The 22,402-nt window shown below is 33.9% G+C and overlaps 1 protein-coding gene across 1 annotated transcript in view; it reads right to left on the minus strand.

The window, feature by feature from the left end:
- The window catches only part of DNAH8 (dynein axonemal heavy chain 8), a 120,052-nt gene that overhangs the window by 36,750 nt on the left and 60,900 nt on the right, over nt 1-22,402 (minus strand). The window contains 16 exon segments of the mRNA XM_069008487.1: nt 2,506-2,624; nt 3,012-3,238; nt 3,810-3,974; nt 4,403-4,556; nt 4,883-5,013; nt 6,677-6,799; nt 7,222-7,414; nt 10,448-10,611; nt 11,287-11,396; nt 11,942-12,155; nt 13,136-13,258; nt 15,360-15,494; nt 16,048-16,190; nt 17,134-17,371; nt 20,663-20,803; nt 20,886-21,127. Of these exon segments, the coding sequence (XP_068864588.1) occupies nt 2,506-2,624; nt 3,012-3,238; nt 3,810-3,974; nt 4,403-4,556; nt 4,883-5,013; nt 6,677-6,799; nt 7,222-7,414; nt 10,448-10,611; nt 11,287-11,396; nt 11,942-12,155; nt 13,136-13,258; nt 15,360-15,494; nt 16,048-16,190; nt 17,134-17,371; nt 20,663-20,803; nt 20,886-21,127 (2,622 nt within the window).

Here is a 22,402-nt window from a genome sequence, read left to right on the forward strand (position 1 = left end):
GACTCAAAATTATTAAAAATAAGCCTAATTTTTCAAAAGAAAACAAAACAAAAAAAAGGAGTTATGTCAAGTACATGTTACATCATAAAGTCATGAGGCAATCAGAAATTCCAAATGATGCTTCATTGTGTCATTACGTGAAGAAATTACCTAATGATCCATGACTGCCTTCTAATAGGGAGTTCTTTCTAGAAAAATTTGGGAAGAAGTGGAGTCAAAAGTGAACCTAAAGATCACATCTAGATTATGACCTTCAGCTCCTACATACTGGGTTGAGCCTTTCTTTTCCCTGGTGACAGGGAGGGCAAAAAAGCGCCTATGTGCTGAGGGTCAGTCCCATCATAGCTCTTCTGAGTGCTGAAGAAACCACCCAGAGAGACCACTCAGCCTAACAGCTCATGGAATCATAGTATCACAGAATATGATGAGTTGGAAGGGACTTATCAGGATGATCTAGTCCAACTCCAGGCCCTGCACAGGACACCCCAAGAATCACACCACGTGCCTGAGAGCATCCAGAAAGAGATGAACTTGCTCCCTGTATAGTTATTACCTATTCAGTCTGTCCCATGCATCCATGGATTCTTTTTTTCTCTTCTCTCTTGCTCATACACTTGAGCACAGATATTTTGGCCATTCCTGAGCTCCCCATTGCATTCTGAAGCCTCTCCAGACTCTTTCTTCTTCATCACTGAATCTTTAAATCCTACAAGTTCCCTGGAAGTAATTCCTCTTATTGCCTTCTCTCCCTAACGGCTTGAGTCAGCACACCCTTGCAGCTATACATTTGATGTGTGATGTTTCTCTGTGACAGCTCTCCAATTTTCTGCTATCACATTTCAAACAGAAAAGCATTCTCTCCCAGCACAGCTCTTGTTCTGACACAGCTGCCTCATGATTAGGTAGCTGCCATTCTACAGAACCACAGAATCCTCAAGGTTGGAAGAAACCTTCATTATCTAGTTACACCACCAATCCAGCATCTTCAACCCAGAAGCCACAAAAGGGAAAACTATACCCTTTGCTGCCTTACTTTTCCCTCCTACAAGCCTAAAGTGTGAAGGAAAGATGGACAAAAAAATAGGAATACGCAGATCAAAAAGAATTGAAGAATTCAATTATAAACAAGAAACCTTTATAGCTTATTCAGGTCCCCTGCATACTTCCAACAAGATCTATTACAGCAGTACCATCTGTGCAAGTGAAACTAATTAGAATATTTTCTAACTGGCATTTGTATTGCCCTTAAGCTGAAAGACATGGTTTTCTAAGCATCAATGATATAAAGATGCTGCAGGAGAACATATCCATGCACATGTTCACCAGTACACAATCATTTTGTTTAGCAGAACTTGCAAGGAACTTGTAATAACATGTCAGAGGCTATGAAAATCTACATATGAAATTTTATTGACAGTGCTGAACCTGCTTATGTTACTACTTCTAAATTATTTTTGTAAATAGAAAAACTGTAGAAAGAATACCAAGAAAACCTAAGCCAACCCCACCATCTTGAATCGTCAAGGTTCTCAGACTTTATCCCCATCTCAAAGTGGACTGAGGCTAAGTTCTGATTTCAAGAACTGGCAACAGATCCACAGAGCAACACTTAAGCAGTTTGCAAATATTGAGGATCACATACTCATCTACAGTTCTCTCTAATTCAGCAAAGAGTTTATGAGTAAAACAGCTACACATTCTTATTCTAGTCTTTTCTCCATGTGAAGGGTACCAGTTCTACTATTAATCATTGTCTAAGTGCCACATTTTTTACCTTTGTATAAAAACTCTTATCATGTAGCATTCTTTATTCTATTGAATTGGTATGCAGTATCTTTTCTGATAAAGACCAGGTTTACTAAGGTGTTCAGTTGACTTTAGAGATTTACAAAAGCACATCTAGATTCAAACGGGAGAAAACTGAAAATACCAGAAAACTGGTATTCTGAAACAATTCAGTACTAATGCCAAAAATTAGGCAATTTCAAACAGATATCCAAAATCTGTCTGAAGAACATTTCAACCATACTTTTCTGTATTTCAGATCCATAGCTATAAAATGACCCCAAGTAACAACTACTTATTCTACAGCAGAAATCCAAAATAAATCACCCATGAAGCACGCAGATTGCACGGTGAGAATTTCCATAGACAAGTCCAGAAGTAAGTTAATAACTATTTAGCATTACCTCTCTCTGGACCAGTAAATCAGATACTACCTCTGCCCATTTTCAGGTTCCACTTTCTATTACAAATTCTGATTTGCACATATTAAAGTTTAATACAATGCTGAGCTGAATGGTTAAGCTGGTAGCTTCTTTGAGGTATTTTTACAAGAGAATCATTGTGAGGTTGTGATTGGAGAAGTGTCTGGTAAAGGTCCTCATATGCTACCACTTTTTGACTGTGATCCCCTAGAACTGATTGTAAGTGATCGCTGAAAAAGAAGTCTAAAATTAAAAAACATAGATCATTTGAGACCATACTTGGAATGCATTTGCTTACCAGTTTGCATACGTTCAGCTTGTTCATTAATACTATCTAACTTCTCAGCATAAACTTCCTTGTAGCCATTGATGAAAGAGAGATAGGATTTAGGTGTTACGTAAGCTCGTCTTCGATACCTAAACCAAAGCATAGTGGCAACATCAACTTCACATGCATTTTTGATATATACAGCTATTTGATCACTTCCAAAAAAAAGATAAAATTCTATAACTCAAGTCTTTATTCATTCAAAATCAGATTGCTTCATGATGCAAACCCTTATTTTAGATACATTGGTTTTATCCACATAGACAATATTAAAGACTGTTGAATAGTAGGAATGAAGACAAAGAATTTGCAATATAATAGCAATTATTTTTCGTGGCCTTAGGATATAATGGTATAGCAGATTTATTTTTTATTAGTCTTAAAATACATTTATTGATACATATAACACAAGTTCAGAAAACATTATCAGTAGCAACATTTTTGAGATTACTTATTGCCTTTGTAGAAAATATTACCTTTGGAAATAATTCTCACAGCATTCTGAAACTATGTCATGAAAGAGACCCATGGTTTCTACTACTTCTGTTTTAACTGATGGAGCACAGACCATATTAAATTCTGAAAGAAAATAGTTGGACACAGCCACGAGAGCTTCCCTGGGCCATCGACTGAACCAATCCATGGTGCACCCTGATATCAGACCAGGAAATTTCAAAGAACGTGCACGGAACTTCTCACCAACCTGAAGAGAGAATCACTGTTTGTTAGCAATATAAGGTCAATGAAAGTGTTTAATTGGTATAAACAACTAAATAGTCTATTTTCCTCTTGATAATTTTCTGCTTAGAACACCCTGAAAATTTTTTTTCTCTTCAAATAAAGTTTTGCTAAATTTCTAACATTCAGTATTCATGAAATTTGAAGAAAGAAGTTCATTACAAATATATACGGTTTTAATATTTTGAAGTATCAAATAATGTATTTTAACTACCAGTAAAATACTCTTTTCCAGTAACAACCAAGAATTTCACAAAAATACATTCACTGATGTGTATTAGGGAAGGATATGTGAGAGCAAAAAAATAAAACTACTTTAACTTGTAAGAAATTATTTAATTTTTAAGTATTTTGCTGTTAAGTTCTCACAGCTGTACTATTACTTTTATTATCTCAGCAATTACAACTAGACTTCAGTAGTCTTTTTATGCATCTTGAACTTCCTTAAAAATACGAAACTTGAATAATTCTCTTACACCATACAGGCAAGTTTGCTAATGGAAGAGAGGAAAAACAGATATGTAGAAAAAACTTACTGGAGAAAAGCAGAGGACAACATGCAAATTCTTCTTTGCTCGACTTAAGAAGTACTCATAAAGATTATCAAAGGTAGGAGGATGCCGAGGAAGCTCTTTTTTCATCACAGGTATTAATGCTTGGGTGATTTCATCCAACTCATCCCGAGCAAATAAATTAGAAATCTTTTTATGAAATAAAAATTGATAATTAATTTCACAGATGTAATTGTTACAGAATTTATGAATGATTGCCTGTTTACATCTGTATCTCTCCCTCTCTCTGCATATACACAGTTTAGACTAAAAACCACAGGTTTAGACTTATGAAACTCCATTGAAAACTAAGAAGTCTAACGCTGGAAGAGCACAGAACTTGACTGGCAACCAAATCATCATTTAATAAAAGGCTACTGAAATACTAACCACAGCTCCTTTTATATTCTTCTGCCTTACACTGAAATAAAGAAACTACATATCCAGAGCCCTCCTTATTTAAAAAGTTGAAATATTTTAATCATTATTGACTCTACAATGTACTACCAAAATAAATAAAGTAGTGAGAAAAGCACCCTGCTTCTAAAGCACATTGCCTGTCAGGCTGAGACTCTTACCTCTCCTGAGGACAGCAGATTATTTACATATTCCAAAAATGACTCCTCTTTTATCTCATTATCAGTGAAAATAAAGGTGATGCCTTGTCCTTCCTGTCCAGCTGTTCTATACAATTCTTTTAAATCTTCTGACAGATTGGTTACATTATAGGATCTAGGAGAAATAAGGAACATTACCTGTTAATTCAGAACAACTCAGAATACCGCTCTCCTTGGATTACAGTGTTTTATAAATGACATTGCAAACATCCTTTGTAAATACACATATTTTGGTGCAGGAATAGCTAACACGTGGTCTATCTTTTCCAAGTCAAAATAATTCCAATGTTGTATACAAACCAGATAAGAGTGTATTGTTTTCAATATTTTTCAAATGGTGACAAAATGAAAATAAAGAAGAAAAAAAGGAGAAAAATCTGTGGCCATGTAAAGACAAAGCAATACCATAAACGTGATTTATATATTTCTTGCATTTCTTACCTGGTTAAAGTGATCTGAAATATTTTATAGCCAGCAATGAAGGAGGCTAACTTTGCAAGACTTTGTTTTCCAGAACCACCAACTCCAACAAGTAAAGCATTTCCATATGCTGTCCGAATAATCCGGGAAATCTATAGAGGAAATAATAAAGAAAAATATCACTAATATTTAAATATTAGTTAACAAAAGTAAAAATCTATTATGCTTTACACTTAATTTACTATAATACAATGTAAAATTATTAAAAGGATACCTGCAGAAAATTTTTCCTCCAAAGAACACATGTAAATTCTTTGGAAATTTAGTGTAGCTAATGAAGAAGCTGCATATAAGAATATAGGATGGTTATAATCAGTTACACATAGGATTTAAATACATGAAAGGGGACATTTTGAGCTCCAGTTTATGTTGAAGGCATCATCCTGAATGTGTTTAAAAATATCAATAAAAAACTTCAGCTAGAAGAACAAACATACCACATTCCTAGTTTTAGGAGTCTGAAAGATTTGAACACAGTTAAACCATCCTTTAATATTATCTTCTATTCTACCTACATTCAATATTTCCTTTGTGATAGTTTTCTTACCAAGTCTCCCAGATACTAAAGTAGAATTACAAATTTACTATTCTATTGCTTTTTGACACATCTTCTTTGGGCTTATGATATGTTAGTGCACTATTACTTTTAAGGTTTTATGTTTTATTTTGGTCCACATGTAAATTATGCACAAAATGCAAAAGATTGGCATCTACATCAAGTCTTTGAAATATATTCATTTTTATCTGTTATAAAATTTTAGCTTACTGCACACTTCCCTCTGAGCCTATCCAGATAACTGTATTAAAAAAGTCTAAATATGAAATTATGAGGGTGACTAGATTAATTGTCACTTTAGGTAGTTAAAAGAATCCCTGCTGTCTCTAACTGCATATTGAGGATATTCTGGCTAACTTGCCAATAAAAATGGAATGTCAGAGATTTTCAAGGTCTTCTGAAATACACCTAGTCTCATGTGAACTATATTTAAAAAGAAATTTGTTTACTTCTGTTTAAATGCAAAACAAACAAACCTTTACTTCATTTGAGGTCAACTAGAGAAGAACAAAACACCTCCTTCTGTTTTTGTTTCACTGCAACCTCTGTGTGTCTTTCAGTAATCAGACCATCCAATCAAAGCAATTCCTGAGATAACACTCCTTAAACCTGAGACACAAATCTCATACTTTGCCTTTATTTCACCCCCATGAATCAGATTTTGACTTCAGATGAATTCTGCTCTTATATATTCCTTTCTGAATAGGAGAACAAATGATTGTTAGTTGAAATCTACACACTACCCTAAATTCTACCATAGACACTGATTCTATTGCAGCCCTAATTTATATTTCTTTTCACGTCTCTCATCCAATCAGATCCTACCTCATGTTGTTTTGGTCCCCTGTCAGGTACAGATACATTTGAAGTGTTCTCTGAACTCTAAACAGTTAAAAATAATTTCATATACACATTATAAATGTCTTTCTTTATGGGCTCACCTTTCCTATCGAGGAAATCTTCATCCATGTGAATACATAGAAGTTTAAGCAGATATTTAAATAAGGAATTTATTATAAAACATGCAAACAAGTAAAATGACTGTCACTCTTTGCTAGTTCTTGAAAATTACCAGGCAAAGATGGCAAAGGAGTTTGGGGGTAAGAAAAGCCTTTCACAATGTGCCCTCTAAGAAGAGCTTGCCTGAGTAAGGAACACTGTTGCAACAGCTAAGTAATAAAAGAGTAGCAATACCAAACCTTAATAAGATGTGTCATTGCATCCTTGAAAAACACCAAATCAAGAAACGACCCTCTAATATTTTCATTGTATTGTCCCTGATACGCCCGCAATTTTTTGCAAAGAAATTCATAGTTTGGAATCTGAAAAAGAAATAAAAAATCCATAACAACACTAGTATGGCTCTTCAGAATTTTAAAACTGCACTCATATTGTTACACAAATTTCATTTTTATGTGTTGGCCATGTGTGATGATATTATCTTGCCAATTCACCATAATTATTTTAGTTGTGTTCAAGCAAAATTTTTTTGCTAATGGCGGGAAAAAAAAAAAGAAGCAAGGAGAACAGGAACAAATAAACCACATTTATATGTCATTATTAAATCTAACATCACTAAAATGATCTATTGCATGCTAACCAGGAAAATCTAGATATATTTTCACCAAAAAAAAGTGATAGCTATTTAAAAAAATTTCTGCATTATGTGACTTCTGCAATATAACATACTTAATAATTAAAGGAAAACTTAAGTGCCTAGTATTTTATGTGTAAAATGAAATACCTCCTCATAAACTTTTGGTGCTTGAAGCTCAGTGTCTTCTGGTTCTTCACCAGTTGCTTCAGGCTCATCCCGTAAAAAATCTACAAAATAGGGTTCAGCTTGGAGAACTTCGCTTAAATCTGCCTCCACATATTCCTCAATTGTTTTATCAATAGTTTTTTCAAACCAGGCTGTATCTTCGGGTGTATTAAACCTAAAAACCATAAATTAGTACAACTTTCAAAATATATTTCTAGTTATATAGAGAGAAAACAGGTAATTAAATACTAAGCAAAAAACCAAAACAAAAAGACATAGCTTGAAACATTTTAAAGAAAAATACGTATTAGACAATACATACTACACAGCAGTCACAAAAACAGATTAGGCAGAATCACAGAAATCAAATGCTTCCATACTACAAAGTATAATAGTCAGTGACATCAAATATAAACCAAAATAATTTGATTTTCCAACTTTCACCTAAAACGAGACAACAACAGACCATTTAATGTTCCAGATGAGAAAGGATGAAAAAGGGTGAATGTTTTCCCAAATAACCATTGCTAAGTGAGCCTTATCATCTTTCAGCCTGCAGGAGCACAGCGTAATTTATGGTATCATAGCACTGGCTATGAAACTGCAATGAGACAAGTGAAAGGAAGGTAATATATGCCACTACAACCTGACTCTATTCTCAACACCTCTTGCACCAAAACCCAGAATTAGCAGAGAGGAATATGCATTGGAGTTGAGGGGACTAATGAAAGTCTGGAAATAGATGCTAGTGACTAGATTTCATTGTGTAAACAGCTTTATCTGCTTCCCTTAACAGGTTCAATCTGATTTTAACACAGATTAGACCTTTGACTATTGTGCTTATCTGTGGCTGTGATTATCTGTGAAGCAATGAAGAATGCTACTTAGGAGTAACTGGCAAACATAAAAGACAAGAACCACCTCGTCCACAGAAAAAGTTAATTCAAACTGTGAATGTAAAGTACAGAAAAAAAGAATTCCCATATATTTACTTCTTTTTGTTTTCAGTGATACAACTGAGAGGAAAGTAGAATGAACGTGAAGAAGCCCAGTGCTCTGAGTTTTCAAACAAGACAAGCTATACTGAAGAACTGTTATAGAGACAGCCTAGATATGCATTATATACTTCACTATTGTTGGAGGTTTTTAGTAATGACATTATAATATTAACCACTAGGAAATCTAAAAACAGCATAGGAGCAGGGACTGCATGACTACACTCTCTCTCTCCCTCTTTCCAGTACATAACATATCTGTACAAATACATATGTTCCACGCATTTTTAAATTTACCACAACAAATTAAAAAATTGTATGAACATATCAATAAATGCCAGTGATATTGCTACCAACTTTGAAATGGAAAATAATACACTGTATGATTCTGTATGATACTTCTGCCTTAGTGGGTCAGATCCGAGCTTTAAATTAAAATTAAACGCTTCCCGCCATCTTATAGCAACAGCACTCTGTTGCACATGTAAATGTATAGACAGGAATTTTAGCCAGTGTGTAAGTTTGCATAATATATGATAGTTCAGACAGAAATATCAGCACTGCTAATATTTTGCAGTGAATGGACATTCTCCGGTTACAGAGAAATAACTTTTTAAGTCAGCAGAAAAGTCTGGCCTTTATTTTTATATTCTTGACAGCTGATGGATAAGGTTTCCTTTTACATTTCCTGCATGCATTTTCTGAACTCAGCATCTGTATCTTAGGAGAGGAAAAAGTGAGCAAGATTGTGGTTCGTCTGGGATACTGAAACTGGTGATAACAGCAATCTTCCTTGGCTCTTAACTCAAGTTTATTAATGCACCTTCTGGGGAAAAAAGAGATGTGCTCTGTCGGCTGACAGAGCTCTCCTGAAAGAAAATGAGGCATTCTAGAAGATACAGGCAGGGATGGTAAACAAACTTTTTGACAATGGTCTATGTTTTGAGTTTTTCTTAACATTTACATGAAATGGAGGGCAGTTGTTTTATCCACCAGTTTTGGCAGTGTGCAATTCATCTCAAAGTTTTTTATATTAAGGGTTTTTTCTGTTTCTACTGACTATATGCCAAAGTCCACATATCAACATATACTTAGGAGTATTTCCCTTTGTCCTTCTTATAGTTCAAAAACAGAGATGGAACTCCTTATATTTCTTCTATATCTCTTTCCTTTATGTTGAAAAATTAATTGAATAATACAATTAAGGCTGACTCTGCTTGAATACAATGCAATTATTATGTTATTAATCTTGCCTGCTACCATGCCAAGTCATCTACTCCAGACTGCATTTATGTAGTCAACATCTTAAAATAGATACATTCCATCTGAAAGTTTTGCAGCGATGTTGAATACTGAGAACATTCTGGTCATGGCTGGTAATGCCTGATGACTTTTCAATTCAAAACCTCTTAGCTGTAACTAAAAGCAAAAGCACTCTAAAATGCCCTCTTGTGCCCATGGCAAAATATTTGTCATTCCTTTCACTTTGTGATAGCTTTATAAAGTCAAGGAAGCGTAAGAAAATCCACATAACTGTTTTCAGGAGTCAATATTAAAATTTAATGCTTTAAGTATAAAACATTACTTTATAAAAATTATGAAGGCCATTCCTCAGGGCATCAGAGTGAGAAAAAATTGTATTAACTATAACTACTCACAGTAGTAGTGGGTATATGTCAGGGTTTTAGTGGCAGCTATAGTGCTACATCTAAAATTTCACAAGAAATTGAAACATAATGAACAGAAAAATAATACTGGTCTCCAAGACATACAGGTTATAGCTATATCTGTTTTATGAATATTTTGAAAGAGATTTATAGGAAATGGGCCAATTTTTAGTCATAAAAATACAATCCTGTTTTTTTCAGTAAGGAGAGCAAAGCAATTTTAAATTATCCTATGTGTATAAATTTAGGCCCCCATAAAGTTATCTTTTCTACAGCAGAATTGGCTGAGTGCCGCCAAAGGGAAAAAAAGTAGGTTAAAATATGTTCATATTTTGATGTTTTCCATCCAGTTACTGGGTTAATCTATGAGGACATAGCATGATATTTGTTGGAATAATACCCCAATGCAGACTGCATGTAAAATAAGATAAGTTTTTTCATATTGGCCTAATAAGTTTTATCATATTTAGAAGTTTTATAGATGTATGTGCATAAATGAAGTAAATGGCTAAACCTACTAAATATAAAATGCTGTAATTATTATACCTGTCAGCAATTACTCTGGTACATTCATGTTTAAAAAGTCTTAGAAGGACAGTGATGGTTTTGCATTCTTCTGCATTTATAGTTAACATTCCTTGCCAAATTCTAGAAAGGTCTCGAAGGTTGAAGATGTAGTGGAATTTTGATGGTGTAGGTAACATCTTTGCCTAAAGAAAAATACTGTTAATATTCAAAATCACTAACATCTAGAAAGAATCAGTACCAATAAAATTTACAACTTTATCATTAATAACACATATAAAACCTAAAAATAACAAAAATACTAATTTTCACACATAACAGTGTGGGAAAACTCTTTATAAGAATTCACCAAGATAAGTATCTAATTTTTTGAAAGCAGGATATATCTCTAAATGTAAAACGCCAAGACTTACAACATGTAATTGTTTCACATGTTGCTCTGGCTTTATAAATTAAAAATTATAATTTGCAAAGAATTTCACTCCCTGTTCTGTAGCTATGGAGATTAAAGCTTTGGGTAACATGAATTAACTTATAGGAATGAGTGGGCTGATATTTCCATTCATCTGTTCTGTATAATGAAATCTGATATTTTCCAGATTTCATCTCCAAAACGTTATAGCCCATCTTTCTTTGTTTTCTTAGCTCTTTTTTTTCTTTGGGCTATTTTTTTTTTGGGGGGGGGGGAGTTTTTTTTGGGGGGGGGGAGGGGGGGAGGGAGAGAGGTGGGTTTTTTTTGTTTTTTGGGGTGGTTTGTTTTTTATTTGGGTTTTTCTTATAGGTACAATCTTAGGGAATAGTTGCCTAAATTAAACTAATAGTCACTCTATTCAGAGATAAAACCTTCCCTGAATTTATACCTTTGTCCGCTGCCACAATATTCTTCCTGTTGAGACCAATTTTTCCACTAGGTCACATACTTCAGGGTTGAATTCTCTACAGGGATGAAAGTATCCACAGGCAATTATACCTGAAAATATAAAATGCAATAAACAACTAATCTAAGGTTGTAGGATATAATAGGGTAGGTTGTGAGCAACACAAATAGGTGCTTATTTAAAACATTAACTGATAAAATATAATTTTAAATTACAGATGAAATTATTTTTCTCTGTTGTCTGTGGCTTTTCTGATTTGGTATAGAAACATTGGGCAGTAAGGGCTGGCTTTCCACCGTATCCTGTATTGACAGAGGTACCAGAATTGAGAAATTTAGTGAGAGTGCATTTCAGAGAGTGCAGAGGTGGAATATTAACCTACATAGAAATAGCAGGAGTCTTCCAGGAGATGTCATTACTTTATTAATATTTGTTTGCCTTAATATTTATTAAAAGACAAGCATTTAAAGGGTTTAATTTCTCTTCCATAGCTGTTTTTGCTGTACCACAGCTTCAGTTGTTTTACTGGAAGAACACTGAATTTGCGTTATGAAAGTGAGAAAGAGAGCATACTGTTATAAATTTTAAGTCCATTGTGAAAGGAAATAGATTATACTAAAACAAGAGAAAAAGGTACCAAAAATTTTGTCGATGGATGCATTGGATGGCAATGTACAGTTGAATACACAAAACTGCCTTTTCAAACGCTGGGGAATATCATTACGGCCTCCTCCAGGATGTATCATTGCTGCTATTATTTGTACATCTACAATTGTGAGGAAGTCTCCAGGTTTATCCAAGCTGTACATTCCTCTCATTTCCATCATCTGACGGACAATTTCATTTGTTATCTGTAAATTTATGAAAGTTGTACAAATCAGAAATTTATGCAAGAAAAGAAGAATATACACCATGATAATTTAACTTCCTTTTGTAATTCTATCAATCCATAGAGAGGTATTGTCACCTTAACTTAAAAACAGATTAAACTACCTTCCTTGTTCACATGGGAGATCTTGGTTTATGTGATTTTAAATGGCAGGAAAATTGTTTCAGAGCTCTACTGCCATATAATATCAAGAAAATATGTTTTTATTCTTTTGAACTAAACAAAATTAAAGCAATAAACTAGGGAAAAAATATTTTGTTCCTTATTTTGTTGCTGGACATTCAGCTACAGTTGTACAAATTACGCTTTTCAGTTTGCTCTTGGGCCTCCTTTGAAGCAAAACAACTGATTCTTTTTTGTTTATTTTGGAAAGGTTATTCACTCTACATTCCACTCTACAGCTCCAGAGTTTGCCCCACAGCAACTGCTCCAACGATATTCAGCTAGCCTTATGTGTGTGCTCACATACCCCACCAAAACCAACATGATATGTAGCACCAATCACAAAGCATTATCCCATTAAAAATATTTCAGCCATGTCTTGGGGCCATAATGTGAGACCTACTGGCAGCCTTGAATTTTTCACATCCTTTATTTCTCTCTCCAAGGTATTGCACTTTCACTTGGCAGAAATTTATTTATTGGTGCTCTCAGATAAATGTCAATCTTGAAATTGATAATATGCTACTTTAGTACAGTGCTGATTTTTGTTTAGTCTTACAAAAATAAGGAAGTGGAGATTATGTAAAATATGACCACTATATTACATGTCTCATCAGTAAATCTAATTTACGCTCTTTTTTGTGTGTGTGTGTACTATAATTAGAAAGCATTTCCAATAATTAATAGTCAATTAAAATATTTAAGAAGTCCACTGATTCCCATGTGTGTATATATAGAAAAATCACTTTTTAAGAGTAAGTAGTAATTTAAAAAGTTTACCTGATCTCCCCATTCATTGATAAATGGCATATTGATATCATCAATAAAAACCGTCATCTTTCTGCCCCCAGGAGGTCCATAAGTACTTCCAACACGTTTGTCCACATAACTCTCCATTGTCCTCTAAAAAAGTAAAGAGAGATCTCATTTTATATCCAAAGCAACAATATTTAAAATGCATTGTTGAAAAACCTGCTGCAGCACTAAGCCAATGACTCCATCTTTTTGTTAGCAGTTTCATCTTTAATTCTAGTATTAAGGAACCTGATTCCTAAGGAATCCAACTCCTGTTCTGCAACCTGCCTCTGGATACTAGAGAACTTTTTAAAAAGTTTCCAAACTTAGAACTTATTCTTTCATTATCAGCATTATAATTCCCCTAACTAATATCAATTGTTTAATATTTGCAATACAACTAGAGAACACAGAGGCAACTTAGATTCCTTTTGTTATGATTTCCCAGATGTCTTGTGAGTGATGCAATGCAGAATTTTAATATTTTTGTGGCAAGAAAGAGTATGCAATAGACAAGTAAGACTGAAATATAACTGAAATGTTTCTTCAGAGTTCCACAGCTCTACAGTCTTTCTAAAGATACATAAGCAATGACAGGAAAAAAACACCTTACAAGATGGTACCAGATGTTTTCCTTAGACAAGTAATGTTTTCTCTCTAAAAGCACAATTGCCATCCTATATGACTAATGTAGCATGTGCTGTCATAAAGATAAAAGTATTAGTAGTATTTTTGAAACAGAAAATAGATATGTTTTGTCCAAACATATGTTTTTGTTGCATTTTTACAACAGGATATTAATGAGTATTTTAAGATTACAGACTGAGAATACATGAATAAGGTCAAAAAGAGAAACTGGTAAGTGATTACATAAGAAATCAAGAACTTTGTAGCACATCTAATGAGTCCAAAATCACACAATCTTTCAAATATCCTCAGAATGGTGACTCAAAATTAAAAAAAAAATAGTATCTTGAGTGTAACTCTTTTAAGTGATTAGAAGCATTTAATCTGTTTCTGCTCCATCTCTCCATTGGAAACCAGCAGAGTGAACCATGTCTTGAGCTAACTCACTGCTAAGAGAGCCCCTCTTCTGAGGTGCTACAGGACTGCAGCAGACAAGACACACCAAGGTCCTCTCACACACCCTCTGTACCAGAGAGAAGCAAGCCTGGGATGTGTTTTCAAGACATTACTGTTCTCAGGACCCATAACATGCTTGGTGAAGGACACTGGGACAGAGATACTGACTGTTCAATAAGTTTTGCATGCATGAAAGGATGGCTGCCTTATTCTGTCTCATTTTGACACAAACTATGACCAGACATCTTACACAAAAGAATACCTGGTGGGAAAAACCCAGCAGGCATTCTGTGAGTCTGGATTTTTTTTAAAAATAGGAGTATAATCCATTATTTTTCACCATTTTCTTAACATTTATATTAACTTCTTAGAAAATACGCCTGATTTCAGAATGGAGTTTGTAAGAGCTATTCTACAAATACATTTTTCAATCAAGAAATATTCCAAACGGAATTATTTTTCCTACCAGAGGTTTTTCACCATGAATTCATTGCATTGAATTGGTAATGAAGCCAATTCAACTTACAGAATCACATCCTAGCAAATTAGTAATACCAAATCATAACACAGTGTTATAAAATACCCTTTCAATCACTTGAGAAAGCTATGTACAGCATTTTTTTCTATTTATATGGATTTTTATCAGTTACATTGGGAAAGAGAACTTTCTACAAAGTTGTCGTGCTAGAGGTCTTTAAAGATTGAATTTCTGATGATGTAGTAACTCCTGAGCTGAGGAAAAATAAAATTATCTATGTTGAAATCTGTTCTTTAGTTAACAAAAATAAAAATTAACACTATATACTAAAGAATCAGGAAAAAAACCAAAGTACAACCCAAAATCCAAAAAGAAAATCAAAGGTCTTCAGCAAAAAAATTTATTCTTAGAATTCCATGATGAAAAACCACACAGCAATCATGAATATATGTATCTCTATGTGAGTGGCTATATTTTATTATGGTCTGCAAAAACTACTTTTAATAGAATTTTCTGAAGTGTTGAAGTGAATTAGAGGAAAAAGATCTTTAGAATTTAAGTCTAAATCACTTATCATCAGAATTAAGTACCCTTTATACACTTAGCAAGGAAATGTTATGCAAGATTTTTTAAAATCTGTACTTTTACCTGAAACATAAATGGTTCTGTGGCAGATGAAAAGTTTAGACTTTTTGACAAATGCTCTTCTGGGTCATATTTCTTCATATATCCCTTAATCATGACTGTCTTTGCAGTCCCCTGTTCTCCTATGAGCAAAACAGCCTGTAACAGATATTTAAATCACATAAATAATATCAAAACTTATATCTATATATGCATAACAGACTTATTTTTGAGAAAAGAATCGTTTCTGTGTCTATTTTTAAATGATATATTTTTCTGATAGGTTTTTCCTGTGTCTCCATATGCACTGAAACCATGTTTTTCTTCCCACATGGATCCTCCAAGAAAATTTTTTGCAGAGTTAAAGGAGAAAGGAAGAAGCAACAGTGTGCCAGAGGATTTTCTTCCAGTTGCCTGATTACTTCCAGTTTCCAACACATCCACTGCAAGAGTCTCTTTTAGTGGATGACCCTAAGAAGGCTTCTTGTAAATTCCTTCCTTTATATTTTAAAGTTTTTTCATGCACAGAAATAATTACAGAGGATCCATGTTAAGAAAATAAAACAACATAATGATGCATGTGGGAAGCGATGACTAGAGACAGAGAGACAGAGAAGACGAAGAATGATTGTGAAATCCAGTTACTTTTTAAGTATTTTTTAAATTATTTCATATGGTAGATAAATACTTAAATAAGTAATCCAGTACTTACTTTCTTTTGTTTTGCAATTGTGTCTATCAAAAACTGAGTTCTGGTATTATCAACATTTGGAACCAGAATAGATGCATAGTCTGGGACATGATCTGTTGGATAAACAAATTCCTGAACTCTTTTACTCCAGTGCTCCCAGTTACCTGAAAAGACAAAAAAAAAAAAAAAAAAGTGGAAAATGCCATGATATTCACATCATGTTCAATATTTCATTAATACAATAATTTTTAAAAATAGACATTATAGGTAAAATACTACAAAGTATAAAAAGGGATATATTTTCTCAAATCCAGCTAAAAAATGCACGTAACAAAGGACATTCTTTGTCATGACCTGTAATTAGTCTACAGTCCTACTAAATATAGACATATTTCTTAAATTTATATATACTTATCTAAACAAAAACACAAAAGAATGTTTACCTAGAAACTAATTATCACACTGCTGGTGAAAAATTACAGAACATGAGAATATGGATTGCGTATGTGTACACTAAATCAATGTTGCTGGGAAAAGAAAAAGTGAATTTGGATATGAGAGAAATTAATTTCTTCAGAAGAGACATACTCTGTCATAACAGTAAGTTTTTTGTGACATTGGTTGTGTGTGCTAGTTAAACTAAAAAATTTGTTCTAGAAAATAGCACACTATTCAAAATATCAAGAATCACAAAATCTCACTATTCTTACAATTCTATAACCTTTCAGACTTATGACCAGTTATTAGACATGAGTAATAATTACTAAGCAAAATTAAAATCAGATTTTTTTTCCTTTAACAATAATTACCAGCTGTAAGAAAATTAAACATAAAATAACACTAAGTTAGACTAAACCAGCCTAAGCACAAATTATCTAAAAATTGTAGGCAGGCTAAATTAATAGAAAAGTAATTTGTAAGAAAGAAATTAAAACAAAAAGAAATAAGAAAATGTTAGCAGTGAGTGCTCTATCTCTTGTCTCTGACCAACACAGATGTGCTGGTACTACACTGTCAAACAACTCATATGATTGTATAATAAGGACTAAAGGAGTAACAGAGTTTTAAAATTACAGTATCAAAAGCAATATTGGTTCTTTTTCTTACCGTGATTACTAACATAAAACTCATACATCGTTTGATTGGTGCCAGGGGAGATTTTTGGTAAGTCTAATTTATTATCATGAGCTCTGATGAAGGCTTCAAGTTTATCTCGACTGTCCAGCTCCAGAAGGGCACCTAAACTCCACATTATTGCAAAGTTGAACAACTTATGCAGATTCTGTGTAGGTGATACACCACGTTCTTCCTTCAAAGGAATCAAGCCCTCCAGAAGATTAATAGACTGAAAATATTTTAAAATATGCATTTAGAAAATATTACATAATCACTTTTTTATTAACCTATATATGTATGCACATGCATTATTTACATGTATTCAAAATTTAAATCAATACAGATTACCAAAAAAACCCCAAACATAAAATTCAGAACTACAAACCAAAAAAAATTTATTAAAGATAGCTATATAAAACTGGACAAAATTTTCAAATTTACTTAGGCAATTTGATCAAAGGCAATTATCCTTTTAAGTTATGCCTACATAAGAAATATAATTTATGAGCTAGGGGAACAAAACAGCTTTTTAAGGGACTTTATAATATTCAGAACTCCAAGAGTAGGTGAAGCATAGCCATTTTTTTCTGGTTTTAAGCATGGAAGAATTTTCAGCATGCGTCTGATGCATTTATCTCAGTTATGGTCAATTTATGTATCTATCACATAAACTTCTATTTTTTTTTGTTTTTAAAAAATAGATTAAATTATTCTATTATGTGATTGCTTCACTCTGTTTCTAAGGAACTAGAGTCCAGATTCTAGAAAAATAGTAACTTGCTATCTGCAATTCTGTGATGCTGCTTATGCATTCAGATGTTTGACTGTCTTAGGTAACCCCATTTTACTCCCCTTCTATACAGTGTCCAGCTCATTGTTTCAAAATACATCTTTTTAACAGTGAAACAGATTTTCAGTCAGCTCTTGGAATTAGTACTCCTTATGCTGTCTTGCATCTCATACTTGGGGTGGGAAGTAATGCAGTAACACATACTTCTAATGCTTGCCCAGCATCTCATTTGCAATTGTGACCAAAAGTGGAGAAGAGTAAAAGCAAAAAATCTCTCTTGGCCTGTGCTGGTGCTGGGGTAGCACTTCCTGTTGGTACCCTCTTTGGCTTGTGACTTTCTGAACAATGCACACTTTTTCTGGTTTTATAATCCTATGTGGTTTTTTCCACCCTGAAAATATCAAGAATGGTCTTAAGCCTACATAAACTTTTATTGCCTATTACAACCTTTGGCAAGATGTCCCATAGGTCTGCTATTCACGGCATTGAACAGTTTGTTTTCTTCCTGTGTGAACTCCTTCATGCTTATCTTCACTGAATTTCATTTACCATTTTATTACCTATTTATTCAGTCTCATAAAGTCTGTCTACAGTTCTTCATGGTTAGTTGTTTCGTCCTTAATACCCTGAATAATCTACTATCGTCAATAAATTTCTTCACCTAAAACTTTTCCAAATTGTTTATGAACATTTTGAACAGCACTGATCCCAGCAAAGGTGCCTCAGGATCACTGATAACCTCTGTCCTTCCTAAGAACTGATAATCCAGTCACACATTTCCTATCTTCCAATAGGTTGTTTATCTAGAAATGAAACTGCTATCTTCTGCTATGACTATTTAGCATCCATGTAAATCCCTGGTAAAGAACAAAGCCAAGCACCTTTGATCCTTCATCCTTCATGCTGACTTTATCAATCAGATCTACTTTAGCTACAAGTTTACTGAGTTTTCCAATAGGCTCATAAGGCAGGATAACTCTAAACAAAAAACTGGTGTTGAATCTCCCAAGGTAAATTGTATTTGTCTACCTAATGAAGTGGGCCAGAGGATGCATAAAGAGTTAGAAAGTCGGTGGAAATTACGAGGAGGAAAGCAAAGATGAGATCACATTTGTATTAAACCATTATAAAGCTGTTGTACATGAATAGGCAGCTTAAATTGTGAATGCTTACAAATGGCAGATAATCAGGTATATGTGCATGTTTGGGTGAACATCCAAAACTGAACTTTAGAATTCAAATACAAGTCTGCCAGATGCAACTGCTTTGATTTGGTTGTAATTTTTGAAAATGCATGACCTGAACAGAAGCAGCATGTCCTGAATCCTACAATTACTAAAGACACATAAGACCCAACAAATCAGGAGGTTGATGAGGTACAGGGCTTCTGCACAGAGATCATTTACAGTAAAACTGGGATCTTAAGGTTCAAGTAGGGTAAAATCTCTGGTGTCACTGGCTCTCTGATAACACAAGCATGGAGGCCTACTAAGAGTTATTTACTTTGTCACAGATGTGACAGAAACTTACTGGAGATTTTCATTCACATGAAGAAACATTCAACACAGCTTAAATCAGGGAAATATTTCCCTGATCAAGCAGTATGAATAGAACAATGACTTGCTGACACTTCCTAACAAGCACTAATCAAAAATAAAAGAAACTTTTGATCACGGGAAAAATCTTCCATGAAGACAAGCTCAGTTCAGTCAGAGGTTTCACAGATAAGAAATGTAGAAGAAAAATAATATGTCTCAAAAAAGTTGTGCATTGCATGTCATAAAAGTGGTAAGTTCCATAGCTCCTGCCTGTGGACTTCAATTCTATAGATACTCTAATTCCATTTGATACTGCACAGTTAAGCTCTCCAGCATTTACTGTGGCTATTGGTTTGCAGTAAAATACTTCACAATCTAGAGAATGTGAAGCTAACTCTCTAATGAACAGCAAAAAGATATTGGGTGCGAATTCACTAGTTTAACATTAAACTGGAGTGCTTTCCAAAACATTATCTTGTCTAGACTCTTCTTCAAGGGCACTACTGAATTTTTTATGAATGTGTCAAAATAAGAGTGAGGTTACACGGACAAATGGAAAGTCTGGAAAATTAGAATTTGCAGATGACAACAGACTCATAAACAAATCAGCTGGAGATACGTGGTACAGGACTGGCAGTCTTGCAAAATCTGCCAAACACATATTTATATTATTAGTAAATCACTGATATAGTTTGGACTCCACTCAAAGTAGAATTCCAACTGATAGGAAGGGAGAGGCAAAAATTACTACATTGACCTTGAAAGAGCTGGTGGACAGGCTAACATCTATTACATCTGAAAATAGAAAGATAAATAGAATTCTTCTCTATCTCTGCTGACACTACCAGAAGAGATAGAGGGATATCACAATTTTTTTGGTATTAAAAGAATCAGAATGCGTTCACTAGCTTGTTAAACATATGCTTCTGGAAATTTACTGAAGCCTGCAAATTTCAGTAATTAGAAGACTAGCCTAGGTATGAAGTGATACAGAGAAGAAAAATTTTGTTCTGCACATCTTCACACTCCCTCTTACATTGCCTAAGAAACAAATACTGAGTTTGAGCTTTTCTTTGTCAGGAGACAATATTTTCAAATTCAATTTTATGGCTATCAAATGTTCTCCTTTCTATTTCTGCACCTTTATGATTTGCCAGTCAATTCATACAGACTTATACAGTATCTGTTTTACCTGCATAATGTAGTTACATTCCAGAAGCTCCATTTTTGGGTTAAGGTTTAGTTTCATATATACATATGCCGGTTCAAAGATTCTGTCATACAAACTTTGCAAAAGTTCAGCTTCTTGAGCAGAACGTTTTTTCAGCCATGCCTGAAAGAAACATCCACAACAATGTTCAGTATAAAATGTATAGCAAGATGCAATAAAGAGCAGCATGCAATGATTATCTTACTTGCAATATTGGTCTCCAGCTGAGGACAGAAGAACTGATGAAGACCATACCCATTCGAGAAACTGTTGCTGGAGAGGCATTCTCAATGTTGTGGACCTCAAATAACAGTTTACATGAAGGAGACATAGGAATTCTATCTCCATTTGCTAGAGTAAGGGTCTTGTTATCATCCAAAACTGAATTTAAATTCTCAATCCAGATTGCATCTACAGGACCATCTAAAATCAGAAACACATTTTCACCTGGAAAAAATAATCAAAAGAGAGATAGTTCATATCACATTGCTGAAAAAAACAAGAAAATAAGTGTACAAAAGATGGTTTGGAACTTAAATGTATAAAAATTTATTTTATTTACTGTAATTTCTGCCATCTTCATGGATGCTCATTACTGAATAAATTGCATACTTAGTTAAGGAAATATTTTTGAAACAATTAGTAGCAAATGAGACCAAAATAGATCTGCATAGTGTTGAATATTTGTTACCTTGACTGGGTACCAGATAGAAACTGTGCTACTCACTCTCTCTCCCCTCTTCATAGGACAGAGGGAGAGAATAAGGTGAAAATGTTTGTGGGTTGAGATAAAGACAGGGAGATCACTTGACAGCTTTTATTGCAAATTAACACAGATTTGGATGACAAGAAGCAAAGACAAACACCACAAATGCCTTTCCCCCACTCCCTTTTCTTCCCCAAGATTCAACCTCTTTCTTCACAACCTAATCTAACTCTTCCTCCTACCTCCCCCTGCCCCAAACCTCCTTCGGGGAGGCACGGGGAGGTTGGGGAATTTAGTGTTTTGTCAATAAATAAGGATTCTTTGGGCAACTGAGCAAGAGAAATTGAATATTCACAGATCCCTCTCAAGTTAATGAAAACTATGCTCACTCCTCTGTTCTTAAAATCTGGTTGTTTCTCTTTCATTTTGAAATATAAATATAGATGTAAATACCTAAGTTTTGGCAATTAAATTTTAGAATTCTGGCTTCATTTGGAATATAGAAAATTTCCAATAGAGAAAACATAGGCATTTCCAATATAAGAAATTCAACTATCTTTTAAAATTAACATCCTTCTAGGAAAGTTCTGTAGAAGAATTCCCTTTTTTCAGTGTATTTGTTTTTTCAGATACAAATGAAACACTGTGAAAAGGAATTTCAGTATGCCAATCCTAAAATATAAATACAGGCAATCAATGTATGTAAAACCATGGGAATAACATAATTATAAATTAGTGCTATTAGAATAAGTTAATCTAATTTATAATCTATCAGCTTCCAAGTGACACATCTACACAGTAGAACTGAAGTTGCAAGAAAACAATCATTTTTTTAATGTAGATATGCTACTGAAATAATACATTTTTAAACTGGTGTCCTTGCTTAAGAGGTGACCTGTAATCTCACCTCTGTTCTCTACAGTTTTCCTCAAGAGGAACATCTGTGAATTAAATATGCTTTTTTTCAATATATCATTCAAGATACATTTTTATGATGCCACATGGAAAATATTTAC

Source organism: Aphelocoma coerulescens, chromosome 3 (assembly GCF_041296385.1).
Source record: "Aphelocoma coerulescens isolate FSJ_1873_10779 chromosome 3, UR_Acoe_1.0, whole genome shotgun sequence".
Lineage (NCBI taxonomy): Eukaryota > Metazoa > Chordata > Aves > Passeriformes > Corvidae > Aphelocoma > Aphelocoma coerulescens.